Here is a 26,243-nt window from a genome sequence, read left to right as displayed (position 1 = left end):
GTTTCATTGTGGCCCTCGGTGCTTCCAAAGCTGAGTAGCCCTCTCAGAAATAATATACAATCTTAATATAAAATTAAGACAAATCTAAATGATTGATACTGCTTGTACTGCACATGGTAAAGGGGGATTTGAAGGTGAAAAAATATTGTTTCTTTATAGAACCCATTTTAGTGTTTCAGGGGCTTGTAGTTGTAGATGAGATTTTATAAATTCCTTAATGGATTGTTTTGGCATATGAAGATGTTTAATATAATTTCTGTTCATGTTACTACTCATAATTTGTGTTTCTATTCAGCACATTACTTAAGTTAGTATCATTTCGTAAACTAATATTTATATTAGAATTAAAAAAAAGCAAAGACTTGTCCAACAATGTACCTAATAATTTTAAAAGACAATGTATAAACAAAAACTAAATTTTGTAATATCATAAAAAAAATTCACAACAGGTTTGTTATGAGAGAAACCGAAAATTGTGACTATAAGGTGACAAAAAAATTTAACCAGCTCCTCTTATTTCAAACGGTCTAATTAAGATTGCACATATATTTTACACACACACATTAAATGGGTGTGAAATAGAGCCATGTGTTCTTAATTGAATTTATCTATCACTTCCTTACTGTAAAAAGAAGAAACCTCTGGACGTAATGTATAAATTAATCTGAAGTTTTCTGTAAGAAGATTCACCACATCAGAAGTGACTAGATGGCAAGAAAAATTAATTGCCTGAGCTAATACTGTATTCAGTTTCCTTATTTAAAAAAAAACAACATACATTTTTACGTATTCTAATATGATCTGATGGGGAGGAAGCTACAACCTTTTGGCGGGACAGATTACTACTGACCACAGGAGGTGCACCAAGAACCTCTTGAGATCCATAGACAACTAGTGAGAGATGGTAGCATGGTTCAATATTTCCTAGGTTTCTCACTCTGTTTCCTTTGATGGATAACTAAATGCAGTTTTTACAAGACATGAGTGAACTGAATTTTTTAAAGACTCTGACCTTCTTTATCTGTAGCAGGTGCGCCCAAAGTAAAACCAACGTCTCCAGCCCTGTCTGGACTGCTAAATACCGACATGCCTTTTCTAGTGTTTGGAGAAGGTTCTTCTACATTTTTCCAGTTGGCATACTCAGAAAGTTGTTTACTCAGCCTACGCATAAAAAGAAAGAAAATGTGTTAGGGAAACAGTAATGTGATATTTAAATATAATGTATATAATGTTTAGTATAACAGTAACATCCAGTAATTATTCATGGTAAGCAGTGTTCCCTCTAAACTGCATGGCAGCAAAACCCTGCAGCTGCTTAATCAGCTCTGCCCAGTAAGAGGCTCTGTGTACAGAGGTGACTTAACTGGGAAGGGCTGAGTAAGCAGCTGTGGGGCTTTGCTGCCCGGCAGTTTAGAAAGAACACTGATGGTGAGGTCTGAAAGGATTATGTACAATATTTCACTGTATCAAATTATTGTTAAAATTTTAACTGACGACTAATATTTTATATATATTTTAATAATTTAGACAACCTGAAATTGTATTTGCATCCATGAACCCTTAAACATTCATAGAGTTCCACTAATGTCAATCGAACTCCTCAAACAGAGACCAAATTGCAAGATCGTGATCTTGGTTGACAGGATTTTCTTAGTGTGAGTTAATGGAGAATGTGGTTAAAATTCTCCAGAGCATGTAAATGCCTTATTGAGATTTAGGCATTTTAAAAAAATCTTTAGGTAATTAAAGCATAAAGACTTTAACCTTTCTGTTTTAAACATAAGAAACAAACAAACTATTTATTTAGGGTATTAACAGTTTTGCAGTTCTTTTCATATAAATATCAGAAACAAAACAATCATTACAACAGTGAGCTTTTGTTTAAAGAGACATAATACAGGAATATGCTTATCAATATCAGGTGTCTCTATTTCATAAGGTGATACCATAACAGAGTATCATTACAACACCTAGGATTTCTTGAGAGTAAACTCTCTGATGATGCATATTTAACAGACCAGCCATGTCTACCAGATCTTAATATATGAAAAAATAGGAGTGTTTTGCATCTGAAATGTATTTTGAGTATTGAATAAAAGGCTATCCAAATTAGGGATTTAACATCTTGGTTCATCAGTTAACCAGTTAAACCTTAGGTTTAAAATAGTAACCAATTAAATTATGGTTGGTATGGTAACCAAGTTGTTCACATTCCTAGTTTAAATATTTATGTATCTATTTCTTCTCTATTTTGCTTTGGACATAATTGGTGTTAACTTTTCATAACCACCTCTCATATTTTTGAGCTATTCCTCTATGGTTGGACTATTTTTGTTTTTACAATGAGATGCTATCAAGCAGATATTAGCCGATGAGAGATTCCTCATTTTCTTTAGTGTGATTATTTCCAGGAGGACTAAAGTATCATTTGATAGTACATATTCAAAAATATGTGATATTTGTTTATAGATTGCATTCCAACAGTCTCTAATGACTAGACTTGTCCATAATATATACATAAAAATCTCCTCTTATGTCACAATTTAGCCAACATTACCCCAATTCAATCTCTATATATTTTTAACGTGACTGGTATGAAGTACCACTGACCCAGTAAATTCAAAGAAAATTTTTTTTAATGAGAGAGAGACTGAGGTTATTGGTCCTCTTCTGCGGATCACTTTCCTCTGGGATAATTTGCCTACTCAGGTACTTTTCCTAGTGTTATATATGGACTTTTTTAAAAAGGAAAGCTGTCTGCAAAGATTCATATAAATTAGCTATAATTTTATTTGTTTTTAATTGACCAGATGCCACTCCTTATGTTAAAGTTGGTTTTCTATGCAAAACAGCTTTTCTAAATGTTGAGAAACATAATGCCTAATTCGAAACTAGTGGTACAATAGAAGTATGGGTCTGTTAGTTTTGCTCTCTAAATAAGTTAGAAAAGTTTTCTCATTGCTCAATCCTTATAGCTCTCTCATTTGTGATTTCAGTTAAGATTTAAATTATTTGCAATGGCTGTCATCAATGAAGATAAAAAAATTGTTTTATATCTACTTCTATCCTGTATCCATAGACTAGCCTTTGCTAAAGGATATGTATACACTTCTGAAGGGCATATTATCTTATGAATCCACAGTTGTCTAACAATTTTACACAGCCAAAATTTTCTTATTCAATAAAAACCCATGTTTGGCTGGGCTAGAAGGCCCTTGAACACACTATTTCTTTGAGCTGTATAGCTTGACAGTACCACAAAATATTTGCAAGAGGTAGGACAGCCTGTTTAATGGGTCTGTACAACGTATTTGCATTCAATCTTGGTCTTTTAGATACTACATAAATTCCAACAATCCCATCAAAAGCTAGCTGGGGTCTATCTGAGATGATCACAGAAAGATCTGGAAACAAGCTATCCATGGATGTTCTTCCCAAACAAGAAACTAAATACTTCTATCAGCACTCCAGATCTTTTTTCCCCCGCATTTGCTAAAGTAGTGATTTGACATTTAAATCTTGGAGTTCTTCTAGACCGGTGATTACCAACCAGTAGATCAGGATCTAGTGGTAGATCTTAGAGCCTCTGACAGGTGATCTTGACTAGTTTGGCCAAGAGACTATCAAGTGCTAGCACTTCAGCTGCCCCGCCCCACACTGTTCATCTCCTGCCCTCTTCCTTGGAGCTGCCCCTCCCCCTGGGAAACCTCTTACTTTCTGGGCAGGGCAGGGGAGGGAGGGAAGGGGTGCTGATGTCAAGGTGCCCCTTCTCTCACCCGGTATCCTGTTCCCACAGAGAAGGGACACAACAGAACTTGAGATTCAGTTTGCGGGCTGCTTTAGGGAGTGGTCCAGGGCTAGGACAGGGGTCAGCCTGCCTTAGTCCCATTGCACCATCACCCAGGAGCCACCTGAGATAAGCAGTGCCCAGCTGGAGTCCACATCCTGAAACCCTACCCCAGTCATGAACCCCCTTCTGCACCTCAAGCCCCTGCCCTAGCCCCAAGCAACACTGCAACCAAACACCCTCACAAAGCCTGCACCTAGAAGCCCCTCCTACATCCCAAATTTCCTAAGAGCTGCTCAGAGCTCCTCTTGCACTCCAGATCCCTTAATCCAGGACCAGAGCCTGCATCCCAACCCTCTGCCTCAGCCTGATGAAAGTGAGTGAGGATGGGCAAGAGAAGGCGAATGGAGTGAGCAGGGGCGGGGCTTCGGGGAAGGGGCAGGAAGGAGGCAGGGCAACCGTGTTTATATTTGAGGTAGATCTTGGATTGCACTTAAATTTAAAAAGCGATCTTATGCTTAAAAAGGTTGGCGACCACTGGTGTAAACACTTACTCAGAATATCCACCAATAAGAGCATAATCCTCAGATGTCCATCCATTTATGTCTTTATGAGAAACGTCAGCACCATACCGTAGGAGAACTTGTATTAATTTAAGCTCTCCTCCAGAGGCAGCAATCATGAGGGGTGTTCTGAAATAATCACAAGAAAATATATAACATATTCATTTATATGTTCTTTCATCTTTATGTTTTAAAACTATTTACTCTCAAAACATAATTCATCTCTTTCTCTAATCAAAATGTGACACCCCCAAAAATTCTCAGATTCAAGCTTAAACAGAAGAGAAAACAAAGAGTGTACTCAGTCTTCTTACAAGCTAGTATAACACTAACAGTATAGAAGGTATGTTTAAATTAGGGAATTTTTCAAAAAAAATTCTCACGCATACTAACATCAATTCAGCTCAATACTAGGCCTTCCACCAGTTTGGTCTCTTTATAGAAAAATAATAGTTTCAGAAATCAGTGGAAGAGGATTTATTGCATGATGAACCCAAGGTAAGAATGGCTGTTCAATTTTCAGAAGTCAATATGAAATGAGTTTGCATACTTAACTGCTTAATTAACTTTTATAAGTGCCTTCCCATATTCCTAACTAAGCAGAATGTAAGAATATTAAGGGGACTTGTTATAGTCAAACCATTTTTATGTGCAATGAACCAAATATAGGATCTGAAATTTCACAATAATTTAATCATGAGGAAAAATCTTTCATCATGATATATATATGGCTTCCAAGTAGTACTACTTTCTGACAAGGAACCAAGAAGTTCTTGTCACACTGACATACATGTCTTATATTAAATGTATTCTGCAAACAGAAGGTTCCTTCTGAACTTATCACTGCACAAGCACAAATAATATAGCAGCCAACCCCCAGAAATATAATTTCTCACAGAGGTTTGATTTTCTCTATTTTGCACTTGAAATGAGATATCATCAGTCACGAGTCTGATGTTAGGCAGACGTGCCAGCAGCACACATTAAACCCATATTAGGAGCATGATCACTTGCGAGTTGCACATGCTAGGATCTTTTCTCTGCTAAAGCTTCATTAGGATATCACAACACGCGTATGAAGTAGGGATGTGAACAAGTAGTCGACTATAAGATTAATTGATATACCTAGGCTTATTGGTTAATCTTGTCGACTACTCACATTTCCCCCCTTCTACTTGCTGCCTCTGTATCAGAGGCAGCAAGGGGCAGGGAAGCAGGAGCTGGTGCTGTGGGGAGGGGGCTTAAAAGCCAGTTCCCCGCACCAACAGCTCCACGGTGCTGCCTGTCTCGAGTCAGCAGAACGGGGGTGAGGGAAGCAGGGCAGGCTGTCTCAAACAGCCTCTGTCTGCAGTGGACCCAAGCTCTCCATGGTCAGAGGCTGCTGCTCTGCGAAATACCTCTGTCTGTGGTCAACCTGGGCTCACCACAGGTAGAGGCAGTTTCACGGCAGCAGCCCATGTCCGCGAGGTGTCTGAGCTCCCTGCGTAGCAGCCTCTCTTCACAGCAAGCCTGGACCCGCCATGGACAGAGGATGCTTTGCGGCAGCAGCCCCATCTGTGGGGGGTGGGGACCCCAGCCTCACCACAAACAGAGGGTGCTCCATGGGAGGCAAAGCAACTTCTGTCTGCAGGGAGCTCGGAGCCCCCAACGGACAGGGGCTGCTGCCAGACCAGCCTCTGTCTGTGGCCAGCCCAGGCCACTGCAGGCATATGCTGCTTCACAGCAGCCTCTCCTTTCCCCCTTTCATCTCCTCCCCCGCAGCAGCCTCTGTCCATGAGGAGCTCGGACCCCCGTGGACAAGGGCTGCTACCACCCCACGCTGCTGCCTGTGGCAGCAGCATGGGACGGCAGGCAGCTGGTTTGTATGGGGAGCTGGTTTTTAAATTGGTCCTCCTCACGGACAGGCTCATGTCTATCACCCCACGCTGTTGCCTCTAATACAGCAGCAGCAGCAGCAGCAGCAGCAGCATGGTGTGGCAGGGGGCTCCTTGAGTATGGGACCAGGAGCACACTGGCTGGGGCCCCATCTCCAGGGACCAGTGAACAGTCATGAAAGATTGTATGCAGTTACATGATTATGCAATTACCCGGTATCTAACATCTGTAGTATGAAGGTCACATTATCAAAGCTATTAAAGAGCTGCCATTGCTGCAAGCATTAAGTCCAGCTCTCCTAGGCCTAACTATGCAGTAAACTAACTCCCAACCAGTGTTCCCTCTAAGGTGCACAGCAGCACAGCTTCACAGGTGATTTATCAGCCCCCATCCAGTCAGTCAGCGCTGTGCATGAAACCCTGAGTCTCTGACTGGGCGAGGCTCATTAATCACCTCTGAAGTTGTGCTGCTGTGCATTTTAAACAGAAAACTGCTTCTAACTATCCAAAATTGGGGTTTCTTCCACATGGTAGAAAAGGAATACATCTCAGATAAGTATGATCACAATTTAGTATAATCTGAATTCTTTATTCATGCAATCACCTTCTGCTAAATATTAACCTGGCTGAGCGAATACAAAATTGGAGGAGTAAACATTTTAAAAACATATTTGTGATGGTTATTCATGATCATGGTTATTCTCAAAAGTAGCCCTCTAGCCAGAAACTAAGAGACAGATTATTTTCCAATTTGTGGCTATGTCTACACTACAAGTTTTACCGGAAGAGGCAATGTAAATGAAACATGGATTAGCATTTTCCTCACACTTCATTTGCTCTTCCAATCCATTTTGGCACTCGGGATTTTTGCTCAAAAACAAGCAGTGTGGAGGTTTCATTTCTGTGCAAAAACCCCTTTTGGATCTGGTGCAAAAAGGGGTTTTTGCACTTCATTTGCATTGCCTCTTCCAGCAAAACTCGTAGTGTAGATGAAGCCTGTGACACATCACCAGCAGAATTTAGTGTAGCAAGTACAGTTCTGATTCTACTTAAAGACCAAATAGGTTTTCTTATAACACAGTATCTCTCTCCTGCAAATTGAACAAAGAAGAGTAGCCAGGGCCAGAAAAAAAATGCGTATATTCAGAGCACTCCGCATCATTCTAATCACTGGGCTGTCTGTAGGTTTTACATATACATCTTTTATCTCTGCTTTGTGAGGATCAGCTTCTGTATTACTTTTTCAGCATCCACAATTTTAGGATATTGCTTATTCTGTAGGTTAGTCAAAAGTAGTTTGACCTATACTTTACCTTTTAGACTTGTCTCTAGCATGTACATCAGCTCCTTTTTTAAGAAGAAACTCTACCATCTCTTGGTGATTTTCAGTTATAGCAATAGCAAGCGGTGTATACCCCTCCTATGAAATAAAGATAAATGTTTTTATAGATCTATTGTGTACATGCACATCTCTTACTTTCTATTTAAAATACAAGTTAGATTTTATATGAATAACTAAAGAGAGACAATGTGAGTGAGGTAATACCGTCTATTGGACCAACTTCTATAGGTGAAAGAAACAAGCTTTTTAAGCTACAAAGAGACTGCCCATTGGAAGAGCTCTGTATAGCTCAAAAGCCTGTCTCTTTCACTAACAGAAGTTAATCCAATAAAAGATATTGGGCAGTTCCAGCCAGTAATGACTCTGTACAAATTGGGGGAGGGAGGCTTCAGCTCCTCACATTCACCCTAAAGGGTGCCTGGGGAAGTGGGAGGCTCGGGTCCAGGACAGTACCCAGCCAGACCCTTTCATCTGCCTGGTGATTCTGTCAATTTTCCATATGGTTTTATGAGAAGCAATCCCATTCCAGGCACATCCCATTCTCCTGACACAACCAAACCCTTACTTTGCTATGATATGGTAAGAGAAAGATGTATACCAAATTTGGTGATCTTAGCTCTTACCATTAAGAAGTGAAGCTACAGATATCAGGAATAATTTTATGGCTTGCAGGACTAAGGATATCAAGGAGTTTTTAAAAGAAAATTAAGAACTAAAAAATTCTAGCAATTTTATTACAGTAAAGGCATATTACTAGAGGTAGAAGGTGACATTTTTTAATAATGATGCAGGAAGTATTCAATAAAGATCAGCAGACTCTACTAACTTGCACCCAGGAGTCCTAAAAAACTTGGTTAAGGAGAACTCTGTTCCAGTCCAGGGAAATTCCAGAATACTAGAAGACTACTAGTTTATGCTAATATTCAGAAAGCGCAAGTGGTGTAATGTGGATAAGTTTATAAGGCACTAAGCCTCAATCCCAGACAAACGAAAAAAAATGCTCATCTGTGATTCAACTGCTAAAGAATTAAAGAACAGGCATGAAAATAATTCCAATCAACTTAAAAATAAAATGAAGTTTGTTAGACAAGGCTTTTTTTTTTAAATTACATCATATTGCCCAATCACATTAAAAAGAGTTTGCAGCTACAGTGCAGTCTCCTTTGATTAAATTTACACATGCATAAGTTTAGGGATATACCTGGATTCTTCCCTTACGCTAAGCTATCAGGTAGCAGCAGCTGTGAGTTATGCATTCTAGGGATGTTAGCCTGCAGTTGTTTATACAATTAACTGATAAATATGGGTTTATCAGTTAATCCTAACGATTATACACACATACTCCTTGCTGCCTCTGTATCAGAGGCAGAAGGGGGTGGAGAGGCAGGAAAAGATGTCTGTGGGGAGACAGCTTTTAAGCTGCCTGTCCATGAGTGCCAGTTCTACAGAGTCACCTGCTTCCCTCTTACTGCCTCCCACAGAGGCAGAAGTGTAGGAGAGGGATGCAGGAGATGGTGCTCCCCACCCCACTGCTGCCTCCGACAGAGAGGCAGCAAAGCAGAGGGTGGGGGGGGGGGCAAATGGAAGACAATACACATGGGAAGCCGGCTTTCAAGCCAGCTCCCCACATGTATTGTCTCTTATGGAGCCTCTTGCCCACCATGGTGCTGCTTCTGTATCAGAAACAGCAGGGGGCTGAGTGATAGCCAGGAGACAGTTCCTGGCTTTAAACCAGCTCCCTACAAGCACCAGCTCCCACCTAGCATGTAAACATGTAACCGCTAAAAAAATCCAGCAGTTACATGTTCACACAAATACAGGTTAGTTACCATCCTTAAAGCATTGTGCCCTTCCCACACAGCTATGAGATTCCATTCTATCCTAGCAGATAATGACTTAGCTTCAGTTATTCATACTTCGTCAGCACTCAGATGAACTATAGCAATGTGATATATTGGGGGACAAAGACTTCCACATTTTGAACATTCTATCTAGTACAGAATGCTATAATGCACCTCCTCAGCAACAAAAGCTATTGTGAAGGCATCGCATGTTCCCTCGGTTCTTTACTCTGGTTTTACATAGAATTTCAAATCAAGTTTAAGGTCAAGTAGCTCAGTGACATAGACCCAGGATAGCTAAAATATTTCCTGTACTCCAAAACGAAGAGAATGGTCAACAATTCCACTCCTCAAGCACAAAGGAATTCTGCAATAGGTGAGGGCTTGTCTGTGCAGTAGATAGCATTCTTTGTAGGGCTAGTCCCACACTGTGGAATGAATTCTCCTAGGAACTAAGAACCATCACAAACCTCACCATTTTTCACCCAAATAACAAGGCTTATGTTTTTCGTCTTGCTTTCTCTAACAAAAACATATAGCACCAGGTGTGTTTAATAAAAGCAAAACTTACAACATACCAAAATAAGGCACTCCGCTACATAAGTTGTGGGGAGAATGAGAGACCAACCACACAAACATATAGTCACATTGCTTAATGCACTACTAGGAGACACTTAGGGTGCTTCTACACAGTGGCGGTAGCTTGAAATAAGCTATGTAATTTGAGCTACACCATTTGCATAGCTTATTTTGAAATAGTCTATTTTGACAAGTCCCTTAATCCTCGTGGAACAAGGTTTACCAGGAGGTTGGAATAGCAGGCCCGTTATTTCAACTGCCCTTTGGAATAAAGGGCATGCTGTTAAGACACAAAAAACGCTATTTTGGGATACTGGACGTATTCTGAAATAGTGCCACTGTCTAGACATACCCTTAGACACTGTGGTGTTGAATGCAGTGTAAGCACCTCTAAGGAAAAGGATATAATATATTTGGATTTATTTACACATAATATTCCAATTAAAGAACAACACCTATCCAGTGGGGGACCGTTCTGGAAATCAATGATTCTGAAAAGTATTTAGTGTTCACAGAATCAAATCTTAAGAGGTAATCTAGTTCAACTCTTTCTGCAGGACCAACTACATCTAAGCCATCCCTGACAGGTATTTTTCTAACTCACTGGTACAAACCTCAACTGACAAATTCCCTTGGTAACATGTGTCAGTGCTTAACTATCCTTAAATGTAGAAAGCTTTTCCTCAGTAACTTACCTAAATCCCCCTTCTCATAGATTAAGCCCATTATATCTTGTTCTACCGTAAGTGGACATGGAAAACAACTGTTCACCATCCTCTTCGTTACAGCCCTTAATATATCTGAAGACATGTCAGGTCTCATTCTTTTCTCAAGAAATAAACATACCCAGTGTTTTTAAACCTTTTCTCAGAGGTTAGGTTTTGTTAAAACTTTTTATAATTTTTGTGCCTGGGCTTTCTCCAATTTCGACAATTTAAAAAAAAATATGGTGTACAGAACTAGACACATCACTTCAGCAGAGGCCTCACCAGGGCCAAGCCAGAGCTGAACAATTACCTTCCATGCCCTACATACAACACTCCTGTTAATACAGCCCTGAATTGTGTTTGCCTTTTTTGTCACTGAGTGACATTGTTGGTTCATATCAATTTGGGATCTGCTATAATCTGCACATCCTTTTCTGTAATACTGTTGCCTACTCAGTTATTCTCCACTTAGGAAGAAAAGATCAAACATACAAATATTAAGTGTAGTATTTTCGACTTGTCTTTACTTAATTTCATCTTGTCAATTTCACAGCAATTTTCCAACTTGTCAAGATCATCTTGAATTCTGTCACCAAAAGCTTGCACTCTCTTCCAGTGTGGTGTCATCTTCAAATTGTATATCTACACATCAGTATCCAAGTCATTAATGATGTAGACAAGCAAGTGAATATCAGTTCACAGTGCGATTCTTTGTTAAATTGGCTAACATTATCCCTGTACATATAAATAGAAGTAATGAGAAGGAGCAAGGATGTGATTTTTACCAATTTTTATGCCATTGGTGAGATCTGCACTAGAATATTACATACAGTTCTTTTGTCCACATTTTAAAAAGAATGTTGAAATAATGGGCAGGGCAGAGAAGAGTGCCACAAAAATTATTTGAGGAATGGGGAAAATGCTTACAGCAAGAATAGAAGAGCATCACCTGTTTAGTTTATCCCAAAGAAGACTGAGACATGACTTGATTATGATATGTAAGTATCTTTATGTGTACACAAAACTGGGTACTGAAAGAAAGGCAGAACAAGAAATAATGGCTGGACACTGAAGCCAAACAAATTAGAAATCAGGCGCACAATTGTAATAATGAGTATGATCAACCATTGGAATAAATTATCAACACAATTAATAAATTCTCCATCTCATGAGATCTTCAAGCCAAGAGTGAATGTCATTCTAAAAGATATATTTTAGTCAAACACAAATTGGCATGGGTCTAAATACAAAGGAAGATGGATACAATTTTATGAAAATACACAGGAGGTCAGATCAGATGATCTAACAGTCCCCTCTACGAAACCCTGATATTAAAGCATTCTGTGCACACATCTTTATCATCAGAATTTCCCTCTCCATGTGAATGTTTGTTGAAGTAGTTAGCTAGGTAAGGATTACAGACCATAAAAACTTCTTTGTGGGTGGTAAACAGCATAGTTCCCGCTAAGGCAGTGGTCTCCAACCTTTTTACACCCAAGATCACTTTTTAAATGTCAGAACAAGCCAAGATCTACCACCCCTTCCTTGAAGCCCCGCCCTCTCTGTTCTCCTCTCCATCACTTGTTATCCCAAGTCCTTATACACTCTCAGGGTACGGCTACATTGCCGCTTTTTTTCGATTCTTCTGTAGGAAGAGGTTTATCCAACATTTGTCCTGTCTAGACTAGGCCAAATGTCAGAAAAAACCCTTCTTTCAGAAGCCCCCTTATTCTTCGTGGAATGAGGAATACAGGGAATACAAAAGAGCATGTTTGCTCTTCCGCTAAAAAAAAGCGGAAGAACAAACATGTCCCTGGACGTGGAAGAGTTTTTCCGGGATACCTCTGGAAACCCGGAAAGACTCCTATAGTCTAGCCTCACTGGGTTGAGACAAGATGTGTGGGCTCTGAGGTAGGAATGAGGGATTTGGGTGTGGGAAGGGGTGAGAGGTGCAAGCTCCGGGAGGGAATTTGGAGGCAGGAGGAGATGAAGAAGGGGATGCTTGGGGAGGGGGTTCCAGGCTGTGGAGTGTTGGGGTCAGGTGGAGAGTTGGGGTACTGAGTGAGGGTACAGGAGTTTGGGTTGGGGTATGTGAGGAGCTCAGGGCAGGGAGATTGGGAGTATGATGGGCTCAGGACACAGATTTGCAGTGTGTGGATGATGCAGAAGTATTGTGGCAGAAGACTGAGCATGTGGGGGTGCAGGAGTTTGGGGATGTGAGAGGCTCAGGATAAGGAGTTCCAGTGTATGATAGGCTCAGATCTAGGAACTGGAGGTGGGTGCGTGCAAGAGTGTTATGATGCTGCGGTGAGATGGAGGCTTGGCCCCAACTGTGGGTTTGTTGGCCAGGCTTCTTTTTTAAATAAAATATTATGTCAAACACAAAAGGTTTCAGCATTGTCTTTATTTATGAGAAGTGCGGGGAACCTTTTTGAGTCAGGGGTCACTGACCCACAGAAAAGTCAGTTGGGGCCACACAAGTGAGATTCAAAAAAATAACTCCTCCAAACCGCCCACCCCACCCCGCAAGCCTCACTAATGTGGCCCCAACTATGCTGGTGGGAGCAGGGGACAGGGTGCCAATGGGGACAAGGTGATAGTGGCGACAGGGGGTCCCCAGCATATGCCTCCTCCCAGGACTCCTACCCCCTCCACCCCCCCGCAGAGGAGGGAAGCTCTGGAGCACACCTCCTCCAGGGACTCCCTCCCCCCACCCCCCAGAGGAGGGAAGCCCTGGCGCGCACCTCCTCTGGGGATTCCTACCCTCCCGCCCCCGCTCAACAAGTCCCCAGTGCACCACAGACCTGGTTTGTGGTACCAAGCCGGCTGTCTGGGAGAGGGGGAGCAGTCAGCGCTCTTCCTGAAACCCCCGAAGTGGCGCACAGCTGCCGGACTTCCTTCCACCCCTCAGGAAGCTGGCACTACCTCCATTGTTGCTGGAGGTAGGTAGTGGGGCTTCTTGGGGGTGGGAGGAAACACCTCGCGATCAACTGGTTGAGCCCTCCCAATCGACCAGTTGATCGCGATCGACGGGTTGGTGACCATGGTGCTAAGGTGTGCGCCTGCATGGCCATGCACAAAAAATTCTTCCCCACTCACCTTCTCTGGAGAGTTGTGCAGCAGAACTCGTGCAACAGGCAGCTGCTCTGGCGAGCGTGGCTGGCTGAAATGGCATAGTGAGGGTGCCACTGGGGCAGCCACATGGCAGAGGGGAGGCCTATTCCAGTGGCCGGGGCTGCCACATGGCAGAGGCGGCTGGGGCCGAAAATGGGACTTGCCGCATGGCTGGGGGCGGGGAGGTCTGCTCTGGCAGCTGGGAACGGGACATGCTGAATGGTGGGTGATGGGAGGTTTCTGTTCCAGCGGCCAGGAACACGTATGTGTTAATAAACTGGGTGCCATGGTGGCACATATCCAGACCACCACATATGACCTTAATATTGGTGCACAAGCCAAAACTCACTCCACTCATGGTTGAAAAATTTTAGAGAGAACACTGGTAGACAGTAACAAGTTAGTTAGAAATTCATGAAGAAACTTTCCTTTTATACAAATCAGTGTCTTATCACACAAATTCTTAGGAATGTTTACTGATCAATATTAACAATAAGAGTATCTGATGACATGGTTTTTACCCACGAAAGCTTATGCCCAAATAATCTGTTAGTCTTTAAGGTGACGCAGGAGTCCTCATTGTTTTTACAAAAGCAAAAATTGCTCAAGTAAAATGCTGTATTACAAAAAATAGCTAAATATTTACTTATTTCACAATTTAAGAATTAAAGTAAACAAATGCAATGGATTACGTTAACGGAGTAAATCGTTTCATTAGTGGTGAAACATGCATCTTACTCATTATACTTGCAGATAAGTCTAATCACAAGAAAGACTTAAAAAATTAACTCTTGGCTACTTCCTTCAGCAATTACTTGGTATAATATCAAGTACTCTGAAAGAAAACAAGATGCATTTTGAGGCTATATATCAAAGTAGTGATCTTCATATTTTCAAATACCATTAACTGACTATTCATATAAAAATGAAATGCCCCTAGTCCAGAGAAAAATTTCACCTGACCTGTCAGCAGCATTATACAATATAACTTGCATACATATTAATATTTAAAATAAATGCTGCAAATACTAAATTAATTCAACAGAAGTGATCTACATTATTTGTGTAATCAGTAAAGTTAATTAAAACAAAGATGTTATGCAGGTTGCTGGCATAAAATACAATACTGGGAATCATTTTGTATGTTCCCACGAATTTGCTCAACCCTAGGACTGGAATTTCTATGACAGAATTTTAGAATTAAGAAGAAAAGAGGGTTGGCAGATAGAGTTTGGCAAATTCCAGTGAAGTGTACCAAGCCATGTTACTGCTGTATGACAAACTCTCTCAAAATATAAAATAAACAAACATGATTATTTGGGAGCCAATTGTTTCCATACAGGATCTTCAAATTACTTTTGTTGTATAAACTCTAACAAATGTTTTATATTCTTAACAAAATTAAACCTATTTCAATACATTTAGCCATTTTTTCCTATTCTTAATTTGTCTAACACACCAAAGTTCTTACTGGCACTTTCTCTTGTAACTATCATAGAATTTCTATGAAAACATTACAGCTGAATTCACACAAATTCCTTCAGTATTAATTTTTGTTTATTTTTACATGTCTATTGCATGTTCACTAAGAAAGAACACACAAAATAAAAATTTGGTTAACATATTTGTCAGACCTAACAAAGTTAATCTCTAAGGCTGTGTCTAGACTGCAGGGTTTTTTAGAAAAAAGTAGCCTTTTTTCGAAAAAAAACTTCACCTGCGTCTAGACTACAGCCGCGTCCTTTTGAAATTAAATCGAAAGAACGCGGCTTTTCTTTTGACAGTGGTACTCCTCATTTCACAAGGAATAACACCTTTTTTCAAAAGTGCTCTTTGGAAAAAAGGCGCTATGTAATGCAAACTGTGCTTTTTCGAAAGAGAGCATCCAGACTGCCTGGGTGCTCTCTTTCGAAAAAGCGGCTTGCTTTTTCGAAAGTACTGGTTGCAGTCTAGACGCTCTTTTTCGAAAGTATCTTTTGAAAAAGCCTTAAAAGTGATATATCCTTCTTTCTGCAAAACAAAGGAACAGTCTCAGAAACATGTCCCAATACATATTTTGCCAAATACAGCCAATCAAAACCCAGTTCTTTATTCAAACTCTACATATAATCTGGAATTGGGGTGGCAATGCAACATGTAGCAGAAAATGGATAATAAACTAAGCTTGATGTCAGCAAATGGCACAGTCTTGTTATTTCAGACGTGTATAACTCTTCTAGACACATGTCATTTGGTGTGATCTGAGATTTATTTTAACTCATACAGTCAGTTAAAAGCCAGCTCCTTACTGAAGCTCCATTTACAACATGGAAGTAGGATGAGGGTTGGATATTTAGCAGAATATCATAAAAAAGTGGGTCAGATCAGACATGTCACAGATCCTTCAAAAAGTCTGACAATCTTGTATATCTTGGGGTGACCAAGACCCCATTTTGTCATTTATTGTCTGTAAAAACTCATAGAATCATAGAATACTAGGACTGGAAGGGACCTCGAGAGGTCATCGAGTCCAGCCCCCCCGCCCTCAAGGCAGGACCAAGCTCCACCTACACCATCCCTGACAGATGTCTATCTAACCTGTTCTTAAATATCTCCAGAGAGGGAGATTCCACCACCTCCCTTGGCAATTTATTCCAATATTTGACCACCCTGACAGTTAGGAATTTTTTCCTAATGTCCAATCTAAACCTCCCCTGCTGCACTTTAAGCCCATTACTCCTTGTCCTGTCCTCAGAAACCAAGAGGAACAAATTTTCGCCTTCCTCCTTGTGACACCCTTTTAGATATTTGAAAACCGCTATCATGTCCCCCCTTAATCTTCTTTTTTCCAAACTAAACAAGCCCAGTTCATGAAGCCTGGCTTCATAGGTCATGTTCTCTAAACCTTTAATCATTCTTGTCGCTCTTCTCTGTACCCTTTCCAATTTCTCCACATCTTTCTTGAAATGTGGCGCCCAGAACTGGACACAGAACTGGACACTGAACTCAGTCCCTTATTCAAGCTTTATGAATATGGAAATAGGGTGGAAACATGAATTTAGCACCAAACTGCACAAGAACAAAGTTTTGGGTCAGTGATGGTATGTCCCAGCAACTTCAGAACTGTCTGACAGTCAGAGGGATGTGTCAGTTGGGAGACCTGAATTTATTTCATTATGTACAGCTACTGAAATCCTAGCTCCTTGATTAACTAATAATTAAGAAAGGAGGAATTTAAATATTTATCACAATCTCACTGATTTAGTGACATTTCTAAAAATTTAATCAAATATTGATAGATTTTTAATTTTGGCCTTGGAATAAAGAACAGGGAACCACACAAGGGCTGGTACCACAAATAAGAAATTGGGACAATGGAACCAGGAATAAGGAACCAACTTCAGCCTCTTCATTGATCCAAGTAAAATTATGTTTAGGGATCCAGGCCACACAGTATTCCTTGAAAGGGCCACAAGAGACTGCTGAGGCGATATCTCACAAAGTCTTGGATCTGTAGCAAGCCTTGGGGGAACGTGTGGTTAGTCACTCTTCCCTCTCACAGGGTGCAACTTTTCTGGTAATAGTTTATAAACCGAGATTCTGATAAAAATAGAGTTTAAGAGGACATTTTAAAAATAACTTTTAGACACAAAAATGAGAATTATTCTTCAAAAAAACCTACACAAACTAGAAGTTGAAATCTACACTTTTTCTTGTTCTCTTTCTGAAAATAAGCAGTTACCTTATTCTGTGCATCAATATGGGCATTGTACTCAAGCAATTGTACTGCTAGAGATATATTAGCAGTATGAGCAGCCAGGTGAAAGGCAGTGTTGCTATTAACATCCACAAGATTAGGGTCTGCACCATGTTCTAGCAGTAAGGTTACACATTTTTCCTGCTGGCACTGTACTGCCTGTAAATGTAATAGAAAAAGAGTGAGAATAAATCTGGCAAACTAAATTCCATCTTATTAAACTGCCCATAACTTAATGAAATCAATTAGTAAAAAATGCATTAACATTTTGTTGATATAGTATACTAGAAGATTTTTCCAATGTTGCTCAGATTTTTAACTCAATTATTTTTTGTTTTCTGGAAATAAAATGATAAATGTAGATGCTTCCTTTAAATCCTTGCTCTGGGGTGGGGTTGGGGTGAGGGGTTCAGTACGCAGGGTGCCCCAAGGAGAGAGTACTGCTCCGGCCTCTCTCATTGCATCAGCTTCAGAAGCACTTCTCCATGGCTGCTGGAGCTCCAGCACGCACAGCCAAGGGAGGGGTGCATGTCCCACAGCTGGGGCATGTCCAGGTTCATCTGCCTTTTGCCCTCCCCAGCCAGAGTGAGGAAGGCAGCAAACTGTGTGCTTTCCCTTCACTCCCTGACGAAGGAAATAAGCAGTAATGTGCTCATTCAAATCAGGAGAGGGAGGATGAGAGGGCAGTAGAGGGGGGAGCGTCAGCCTCCTATGCCCTTCCTACAGGGAGCCTGGTGAGAGATTTGGGGCAAGAGAGTGCACCCTCAACCAGCCCCTTTTCACCTACCCAATGAGTCTGTCTTTTCTGCATGATTTTCTGAGAAGCAATTCCATTCCAGGCACATCCCATTTTCCTGGCATAACTAAACCTATATATTGCTTTAAGTTACGATAAAAGGAAGCTGCATACTGAACTTGGTGGTCCTAGCTCTTATTGTTTAGGAGGAGTTCTTGAAAAAACAGACAGACTCTCTGAAATACATACAGATTGGAGCTCCCTGGCCTGGCACTCTCGGGACCTGAGGTGTCCCAGACCAAGCAGTTTGCCAGACCAGGGAAAGTCAGTGCTTCCCTGCTGACTGCCCCACTCCTGGGCTCCTCTCCCTTGTGCTCCCTGCCCTGCTGCTGACTCCACTGAAGTGGCTCCCCATGTCACTGCTGGCCCGCTACCCCAGGGTCTCCTGGGGTTCAGGGACCACTTGGCTGCTACTGGATGTTCCCCAGGGTTCCTAGTTGGGGCCACCTAGCACTGCGAACCCTGCTACCATCGGGGGTTCCCCAGCCAGAGCCGCCCAGCCATCCTGCCCTGCTGTTGGGGCCACCCTGCTGATGCTGGGGATTCAGCAGGTTCCCTGGCAGAGTTTGCCTGCCTCCTCTAGCCCTGCTTCAGCCAGGGGTTTCCAAGCAGAGGCTGTCCGGTCTCTCCGACCACTGCCACCAGGGTTTTGCCAGGATTCCTGGCTCGGGCTACCAGCTTCGCTGTAGCTGGGGGTTTCCCAGCTAAAGCCAGGGCTCCCCAGCAACATGGCCCTGCTAACACCAGGGGTTCCCCAGGTGGGGCAGGAGCTCCCCAGCCACTGCCTGGCCCCGTTAATGCTGGGGGTTCCCAGCCAGGCTGGGGGCTTCCCAGATGCTGCCTGGTTCAGCCGAAGCTCCCCAGCCTCTGTTGCTCCAGCGTTCCTTGGTCCTACCTAGAGAGTCCCAGATTTGGGAGGATCAGCCATAGTAATGTAATTGTATACATTCCATAATACAGGGTTTGTAGTTAAACTCAAAAGTAGTATCAGTACATCTTACATAACTACATAACTGTGCATACCTTCATCAATGGAGATCTGTTATCATTGTCACACAGGTTCAATTTGCACTTATTGTCCACTAAGTAAGAAACAACATCTGAATGTCCATTAGCGCAGGCAAGATGCAAAGGTGTCCTGAAAAATAAGTTGATACATCAGATTAAAAAAAAAAGTTTCATGCTTATGTTACAGGAATAACATAATGTCAACTTAATTTTTTCCAAAATTTCAGATTCTGTAAAAACAAGAAACTATTGAAAACATTTCTGTGCTTTGAAACATTATAAAACGAAGACTTGGAAACTAATAGTAGCTATGAAAAACACTCAACATCATCAAAGTAATACACATCTTAGATGCCAACCCCGCAATGGAGTGGTACAGATAGACTTTTGTGCCCAACTGGAGTACTTAAAAGGGAACCTAGGGAAACCAGGATCTGCCCATGCAACACAAACTGCAGGGTTGGAATCAATCTTTAACAACCAACCCCATAATTTTTCCTTATAATTAAAATGCCAAAGCTATGTAAAAGTGTGAGGATATTGGTTTTTGTAATAAAATGTCTATCTAGGCCAGTGATAGAAATGTAGCCGTGTTAGTCTGGGGTAGTTGAAGCAAAATACAGGACAATGTAGCACTTTAAAGACTAACAAGATGGTTTATTAGATGATGAGCTTTCGTGGGCCAGACCCACTTCCTCAGATCAAATAGTGGAAGAAAGTAGTCACAACCATATATACCAAAGGATACAATTTAAAAAAATGAACAAATATCTAGGCCACTGTGTGCCGACTGGGGCACAGGTTGCCTACGGAGCGAGGGCTGAGACCCAGTCCTCTGGATGTGACAGTTCAGTTTGCCGTAGCAGGAAGCTCGGTGGCGATCCACGTGCTGTTTCTCTGGAGCAGTCCGGGCACTGTCCCGAGGAAGGGAAGGCGGGTCACCGGCCCGCCCCCGTTACCTGTTCTCTTTATCCAGCTGGTTGACGTCATGTTTCTTCAGCAGCTGCTGGAGCCTGCCCAGGTCCCCGCCGGCGGCCGCTCGGTGCAGCTTGCCCAGGTCCCTCTCCCGCAGCTCGTAGCCGCCGCCGGGGAGCGAGGCGCGGCTGGAGGGCGAGTGCCCCGGCTGCTTCCTCTTCTTCCCGAAGCCGAAGATCTTCTTCATCCTCGGCCTCAGGGGGCGGGGCCGCGGGGACTCCCCTCGCCCATTGCAGGCCTCGGCCCCACGGGCCCCGCAGACTCAGGAATTTCCCGCCCGCGGCTGCGGCCAAGCCGGGATTAGCCGGCGCCGGGCGCTCGCCGCGCGGCCCCCGCAAGCGTCTGGCTGAGGGAGCTGCAGGGGCGCAACCCCTCTCGGTGGGGCGGGCGGCCCAGGGGCTCAGTCAGTCACTCAGCGGCGTTGGCAGCCACGGCAACGGCTTCCCAACCTCGAGCGCGCATGCGCAGAAGACAGCGGCTGCCAGCGCGGGTGGAGGGGGCTCCAAGCGCAGGCGCAAAAGACTCTTTGCGGCTGGGTTTTGCTTAGTGGCTCCCACTGAGGTCCGCAGCGCGTTGTGTGCAGCCTTCAGCGGCCGAGGGAAGGCCCCGTATCGCCCCTTCCGTCCTCCCAACGGGGCCTCCGCTCAGCCAGCCGGGTCCCCAGCTGCACGTACCGGAGCTGCGGGGCGATGCTAGTAACGTTAAATGCACCTCTGGATAGTATCGCCCAGTGCACAGCCACTCGCTTTCGGCCTGTTTGACTCAGCCCTTGCATTGGGCCAGGCAGCGGAGGTCACGCTTGCCAAAGGAGGCTCCGAAACTGATCGAAGTACTGTGCCACAAACGTGAAAGAAACTACCTACCATTTCCAGTGCCTGTCTTAAGGCGTCATTTAAGTATTCCCAAAGGGATACTTTTCCCCCTGCACATGTAAATCATCTGTCAAAACAACCCACTTGTTGTGGGGTTTTTGTTCACTTCAAGGGTATATTATATGAGCCACTAGTTCATGTAGTATTTAGGGTCTTATGAAAATCTGAAAGTATGTTTTATTACATAATTAATAGATACAAAATGGCAATAAAAGAGCATTAAAGTTATGTAATCAAGCACTGAAAAGATAGGAAGTGACACATTTAAGTTTAAAACAGAAAAAAACAGTCATGTTGCACTTTAAAGACTAACAAGATGGTTTATTAGGTGATAAGCTTTCATGGGGCAGACCCACTTTCTAAGTTCGCATATGAAGTCTTATTTTAGTCTGTTTGTGTATATGCATTTTGATACGCTCTCTAATTATCTGATCACAAACTCTTGTTCCACAGGATCTTTGCCCCATTCAGTGCACATCTTCATGCTTGTGCAGAAATTCCCACGTGCCAGTTTCAATTCCCTGATCCAAACCAAAATGCTATTAGAGCATCCCAGCAAAAGTGATGTAAGGATTTTTTAAACCTATATAAAATGTATTTCCTCAATCTTTTCCACAGAAATAGGTGAACAGTTTGGCTAGGTGTTTTTTGGGGTGGTAAGGAGTTTTCTTGGTGAAATTTAAACATAAGTTTAGCCTAAGGTAGACATCTGACATGAAAAATTTAAGACCAAATGACTAAAGTTTGGCAACTATAAGCAACTGAAATCAGTTTTATAATGGCAAATGTTTTGCCACCAAGTCTTTATTACTTATATACACATACATTCATGACCACTTATTTCAGTCAAAATCAGAGCCCCGTTTCACTTGGTATGACCCCTTCCTCAAATACAAATATTAATGAATCAAACCAATAATCTTGCTAGATATTTTTTATTCCTGTTTTAGAAGAGAGGGCAAAGGGAAGAGAGCAGTTAAATGCTATTCCCATTTCAGTGGCAAAAACTCCCATAAACTTCAGTAGAATTAAGATTGGGCCTCAAATAAAGCATGGTTGATCTATTTTAACTATATTTATTTTCCTCATGCCCTTTAACTCATTACATCAGCTTCTCTTATTTGAACCTTTTCATGTTACCAAAGCAGCCCTTGCATGGTGCGATAGGCCTGACTCAAGCAGCCCCTGGCCTGGCTGGAGCAGCCTGCTGTGGGCCTGACCAGTCTGAAGCAGCCCTTCATCTGTGGGACCCAGTTAACTGATTAAATGTAACATTTAACTTTTTGAATGGGATTTTACATCCTTATAAGGAGCTGTATGCCTTACTTGGTGGCAACTCCATTCCACTGTCAAAAAGCCCTATGAATGCCTCAGGGGGACTAGAAATAGCAGACTCAAGTGGTGAATGAGGAGGTCAAGCTGAAAGGCAAGATGTGACTGAGAACAGAATCATCCAGTACTGTGGTGAGTCAGGACACCTCGACCCAAGAGGATTCAAGCCAGATTCAACACTTGTTCTCTGGCACACAAGATGCAGGAAAGGGGAGCTCTGGTCAATGATCTTTTTGAGTTACGCTGTTCAGTTATGAAGTAGAGCAGTCCGTTGCCTTGTTATATTGTAGAAGTGGGTTAAGGGATAGACATATACCAGAGTAGCTTTATGTGCTTCACATTCCCCTATGCACAGAAGCGATGCATGGTCGGGGGGAACAAGGAGGGTAACATTTCTCTTCAGATTGGCCTGCCAGGGGAAAGAGAGAGGCTCTGTTTTTCTCTCCTTGGCTGCGTCTAGACTGACATGATTTTGCGGAAATACTTTTAACGTAAAAGTTTTTCCGTTAAAAGTATTTCCACAAAAGTGCATCTAGATTGGCAAGTGCCTTTGCGCAAAAGATTTGCTTTTGCGCAAAAGCATCCGTAGCCAGTCTAGACACGATTTTGCACAAGAAAGCCCCAATCGCCATTTTAGTCATCGGGGCTTTTTTGCGCAAAACAGTTCTTCTCTGTCTACACTGGCCCTCTTGCGCAAGAGGGCTTTTTCCTGAGTGGGAGCGTGAAAGTATTTGCTCAAGAAGCACTGATTTTGTACATTACAAAGTCAGTGCTCTTGTGCAAATTCAAGTGGCCAGTGTAGACAACTGGCAAGTTTTTGTGCAAAAGCAATTGCTTTTGCGCAAAATCTTGCCAGTCTAGATGCACCCCCGGTGTGTCCTCCACCCCATATTTGGCACTTTTCCTGACATTGGGGTGGGGAATGGGACAGAGATGCTTCTACTTGAGATAGTCCCTCATACTAGGAGGCAGCCATGGCACACTCCCTGCCTGGGCTCAGCTGCCAGAGTCAGGGTCTGAATGAGCTGGAAATGTGTGAAGCAGAAGAGGGGGCTCTAACTCACTCAGCCTCTGTCTCTATCAGCTGGAGTGGCAGCAGGTTGCCCTCCACCTAAGGATGTAAGCGACTAGTTGCTTCCCCCTCACCTTGCTGCCTCTAACAGAGCAGGGTCTGCTTCAGACCCCGCTTGTGCTGGTTCCCACTGCAGGCACTTCTTCTTTTGAAATGTACAAGAGCCCCAGAGGGCTCTTGTACATTTCAAAAGCAGAAGTGTGGCAGGGAGCACAGGGTGAGCAGGGACACAAGCAGTACCCACTTGTCCCATGCTCTCAGCAGCACCCCTCCTTGCTGCTTTTATGAGAGGCAGCAAGGGGAGGACAGGATCCAGTGCTGGGGGAGCCAGCTTAAAAGCCAGTTCTCCCCAGCACCTCTCCAGGATGTCTCCTGCCCCACTCCCACTGCCTCTATTTGAGGCAGCAGGGGGGAGATAGGGGATGCTGCTGTGATGCAGTCCCTGTCCACAGTGTTCTCAGCAGGAACTTGGGCTCCCCACAGACAGGAGCTGTTGCTGCCAAGCAACTCTTGTTTGTGATGGCCAGGGCTGGCCACAAACAGGCCGGTGCCAGAGTACCAGGGGTGGCCGCCTCAAACAGAGGCTGCTCTAGCATCAGCCCCTGTTCATGGCAGAAAGGGCTGTCCTCTGCAAATAGGGGCTGCTGGATACAGTGCGAGCCAGGACCAAGCAGTCCTGGCTCACGCTGATCACTGCACCTCTGCATTTTAAATGTAGTAAGAGCTCAGAGGCTCTTACTACATTTAAAATGCAGATCTGCAGCGCGGGCGGCTCCAGAGCTGGCATGAGCCAGGATTGCTCAGTCCTGGCTCAAGTCGACTCCTGGAGCTCCCCCGCTGTGGCTCTGCAGAGGTGCTTATTGATTAATTGTATAGTCGATATAAATTGTATTTACTATACTATTAGCCAGATAATAGCATTTTAACATCCTTATTCCCACCCCGACCCTGCTGCTGTGGATATAGGCCAGATGAGCTGGAATCATGAAGGGGGAAAAAGGGTCTCTGGCTTGCTTGGCCTCTGTCTCTGGCAGCTTGGGTGGTAGCAGGCCATCCCCCCTTCCCAGGACCTGCAGTGGGGGATAAAAGCCAAGCTCCCTTTTCCTCAGCATATTGGGCCCTTGTCCCTGGCAGCCAAAACCCAGCAGAAAGTGGGCCACTGTTATCCACCCCTCATCCTGCTACCCCCCGCTCATCCTGGGAGAGGACAGAGGCCCCTCCATAAGTTATACACTCCCATGTTTAGGGCATTCACTGAGCAGTGTGCTGGCTAAGGGAAAATGAGAAACTGATTTGTATTTTAACAGAGGTGTATTTTACTTCTATGATTCAATGCCATGAGTGCACTAACAATCATGCTACTGTTTATTGTTTCATGTGCTTTGGCAGCTGATAAAAACAATGGAGGAACAAATGGAAATGTTGAAATCCCTAATCATGCTGCAGGCAGAATATAAGTATACTCTCCCTCTCCTTCCCCTGTTCCTCTTCCCCCGCAGCCAGTACAGAATTGCTTGGCATGCCCTTCTCAAACTCCTGGCACCCATTCATTGTGTCTAGAGCTGGCCTTAGGGAAAATGGTATCCTGGATTAACTTGCTTTTTGGTGCTTCTGGCCCTTGTGATTTGGCTTCTCCATTGAAAGGGTGGCTCTCATTTTGGTGTCCTTGACTGTAGTGCTAGCTAGCGTAAGCTCTGCACACAGTTCCAGGAAGATGGATTTCCTCACTGGCAACTTCTTTAGACACTGCTTGCTGGCCACTGCCCCTTATTGGCTATCACCTTCCCTTCACTCCAAAGGCCTGCTCCCATTCCTGCAACCCAATCCCTGCAGCCCTTCCCTCCTATTCCCTGCACTTTTCCCTGCACCCAGGAGGGAAAGCTGACTTGGATGCACAAAACAGCTGGCACTGCTGCTTGCTCCTCCTGGGGCTGTTGCTCCTCTGCTTCGGAACTGAGCCAGACTCGCATCCTTCCCTAGCCCAGGCATGCTGGTGAGTGAATGGAGCAGGGCGAACAAGGTGAGGCCCAGTCTCCCCCAAGAGTGCTGGTGGAGGGGATAAGGCAGGGAAAATTGGGTCTCCATTTCCTCTGTGGGGCCTGGTCCAATGGGGCTTACCTGAAACAAGGAGCACCCATGGGCCAGGGTGTCCATCCATTGGGTGCCAGTGCCACTTCTTGCCCAGTATGATTTGGGATTCTGTGCTCCCCTGCTTCCACATTTGATTAATGGTGGGGCAGGAGCAAGTGCCTGGTGGGGAGGAGGGAGCTTCATGTGCAGCCCCATCCCACAACTGTTGCCCTAGGCCCGGAAGAGTCCTGAGAATTCAATGAGGAGGTGAGGCTTGAGCACTGGGGAGCCCAGCTGTCCATGGTATTCAGCAACCAGACCTGTTGCTGAGCTTCCCACTCTGCCCTGTCATACCACCAAATGGTATGAACTGCTGGTGGAAGGAGATAGGGCTGGAGCAGAGCTACAGAGCCTAAGGACTCCTCTCTGCTCCTGTCACTGGCAAGAGCTCTCAGATGGTGGCTAGCTGGCCAAGAGGAGCAAGAGGGCAGGTTAGGGGGAGGAGGCAAGGGGAGAAGGAAACCCTGGACCTGCAAACCAAGAACATCTGTGGTGAGGGGCTCAGTCGGAGAAGA

At 43.6% G+C, this 26,243-nt stretch overlaps 1 protein-coding gene across 17 annotated transcripts in view; it reads right to left on the bottom strand.

Moving 5' to 3' along the window:
- The window catches only part of ANKRD7 (ankyrin repeat domain 7), a 181,142-nt gene extending 160,345 nt beyond the window's left edge, over positions 1-20,797 (bottom strand). For 15 of the 17 annotated variants that reach the window (XR_012903776.2, XR_012903781.2, XR_012903777.2 and 12 more), the window contains exons 1-6: positions 20,307-20,794; positions 19,363-19,477; positions 17,529-17,702; positions 7,538-7,644; positions 4,342-4,479; positions 1,013-1,161 (exon numbers count right to left, since the gene is read on the bottom strand). Coding sequence is in view for 13 of the 17 variants with exons in the window: in XM_075929108.2 (XP_075785223.2) it covers positions 1,013-1,161; positions 4,342-4,479; positions 7,538-7,644; positions 17,529-17,702; positions 19,363-19,477; positions 20,307-20,509 (886 nt within the window). In the remaining 4 variants the exon portion in view is untranslated. Of the gene's footprint in view, positions 1-1,012; positions 1,162-4,341; positions 4,480-7,537; positions 7,645-17,528; positions 17,703-19,362; positions 19,478-20,306 lie in introns of all 17 variants that reach the window. The other 2 variants (XM_089779172.1, XM_075929155.2) reach the window with 2 other exon arrangements.
- Between the last annotated feature and the right edge of the window lie 5,446 nt (positions 20,798-26,243).

This window comes from Pelodiscus sinensis, chromosome 1, assembly GCF_052426305.1.
Source record: "Pelodiscus sinensis isolate ZL-2025 chromosome 1, ASM5242630v1, whole genome shotgun sequence".
In the NCBI taxonomy this organism is placed as follows: Eukaryota; Metazoa; Chordata; order Testudines; family Trionychidae; genus Pelodiscus; species Pelodiscus sinensis.
Note: the sequence above shows the minus strand (reverse complement) of the source record. Positions and strands in the feature narration are given on the sequence as shown.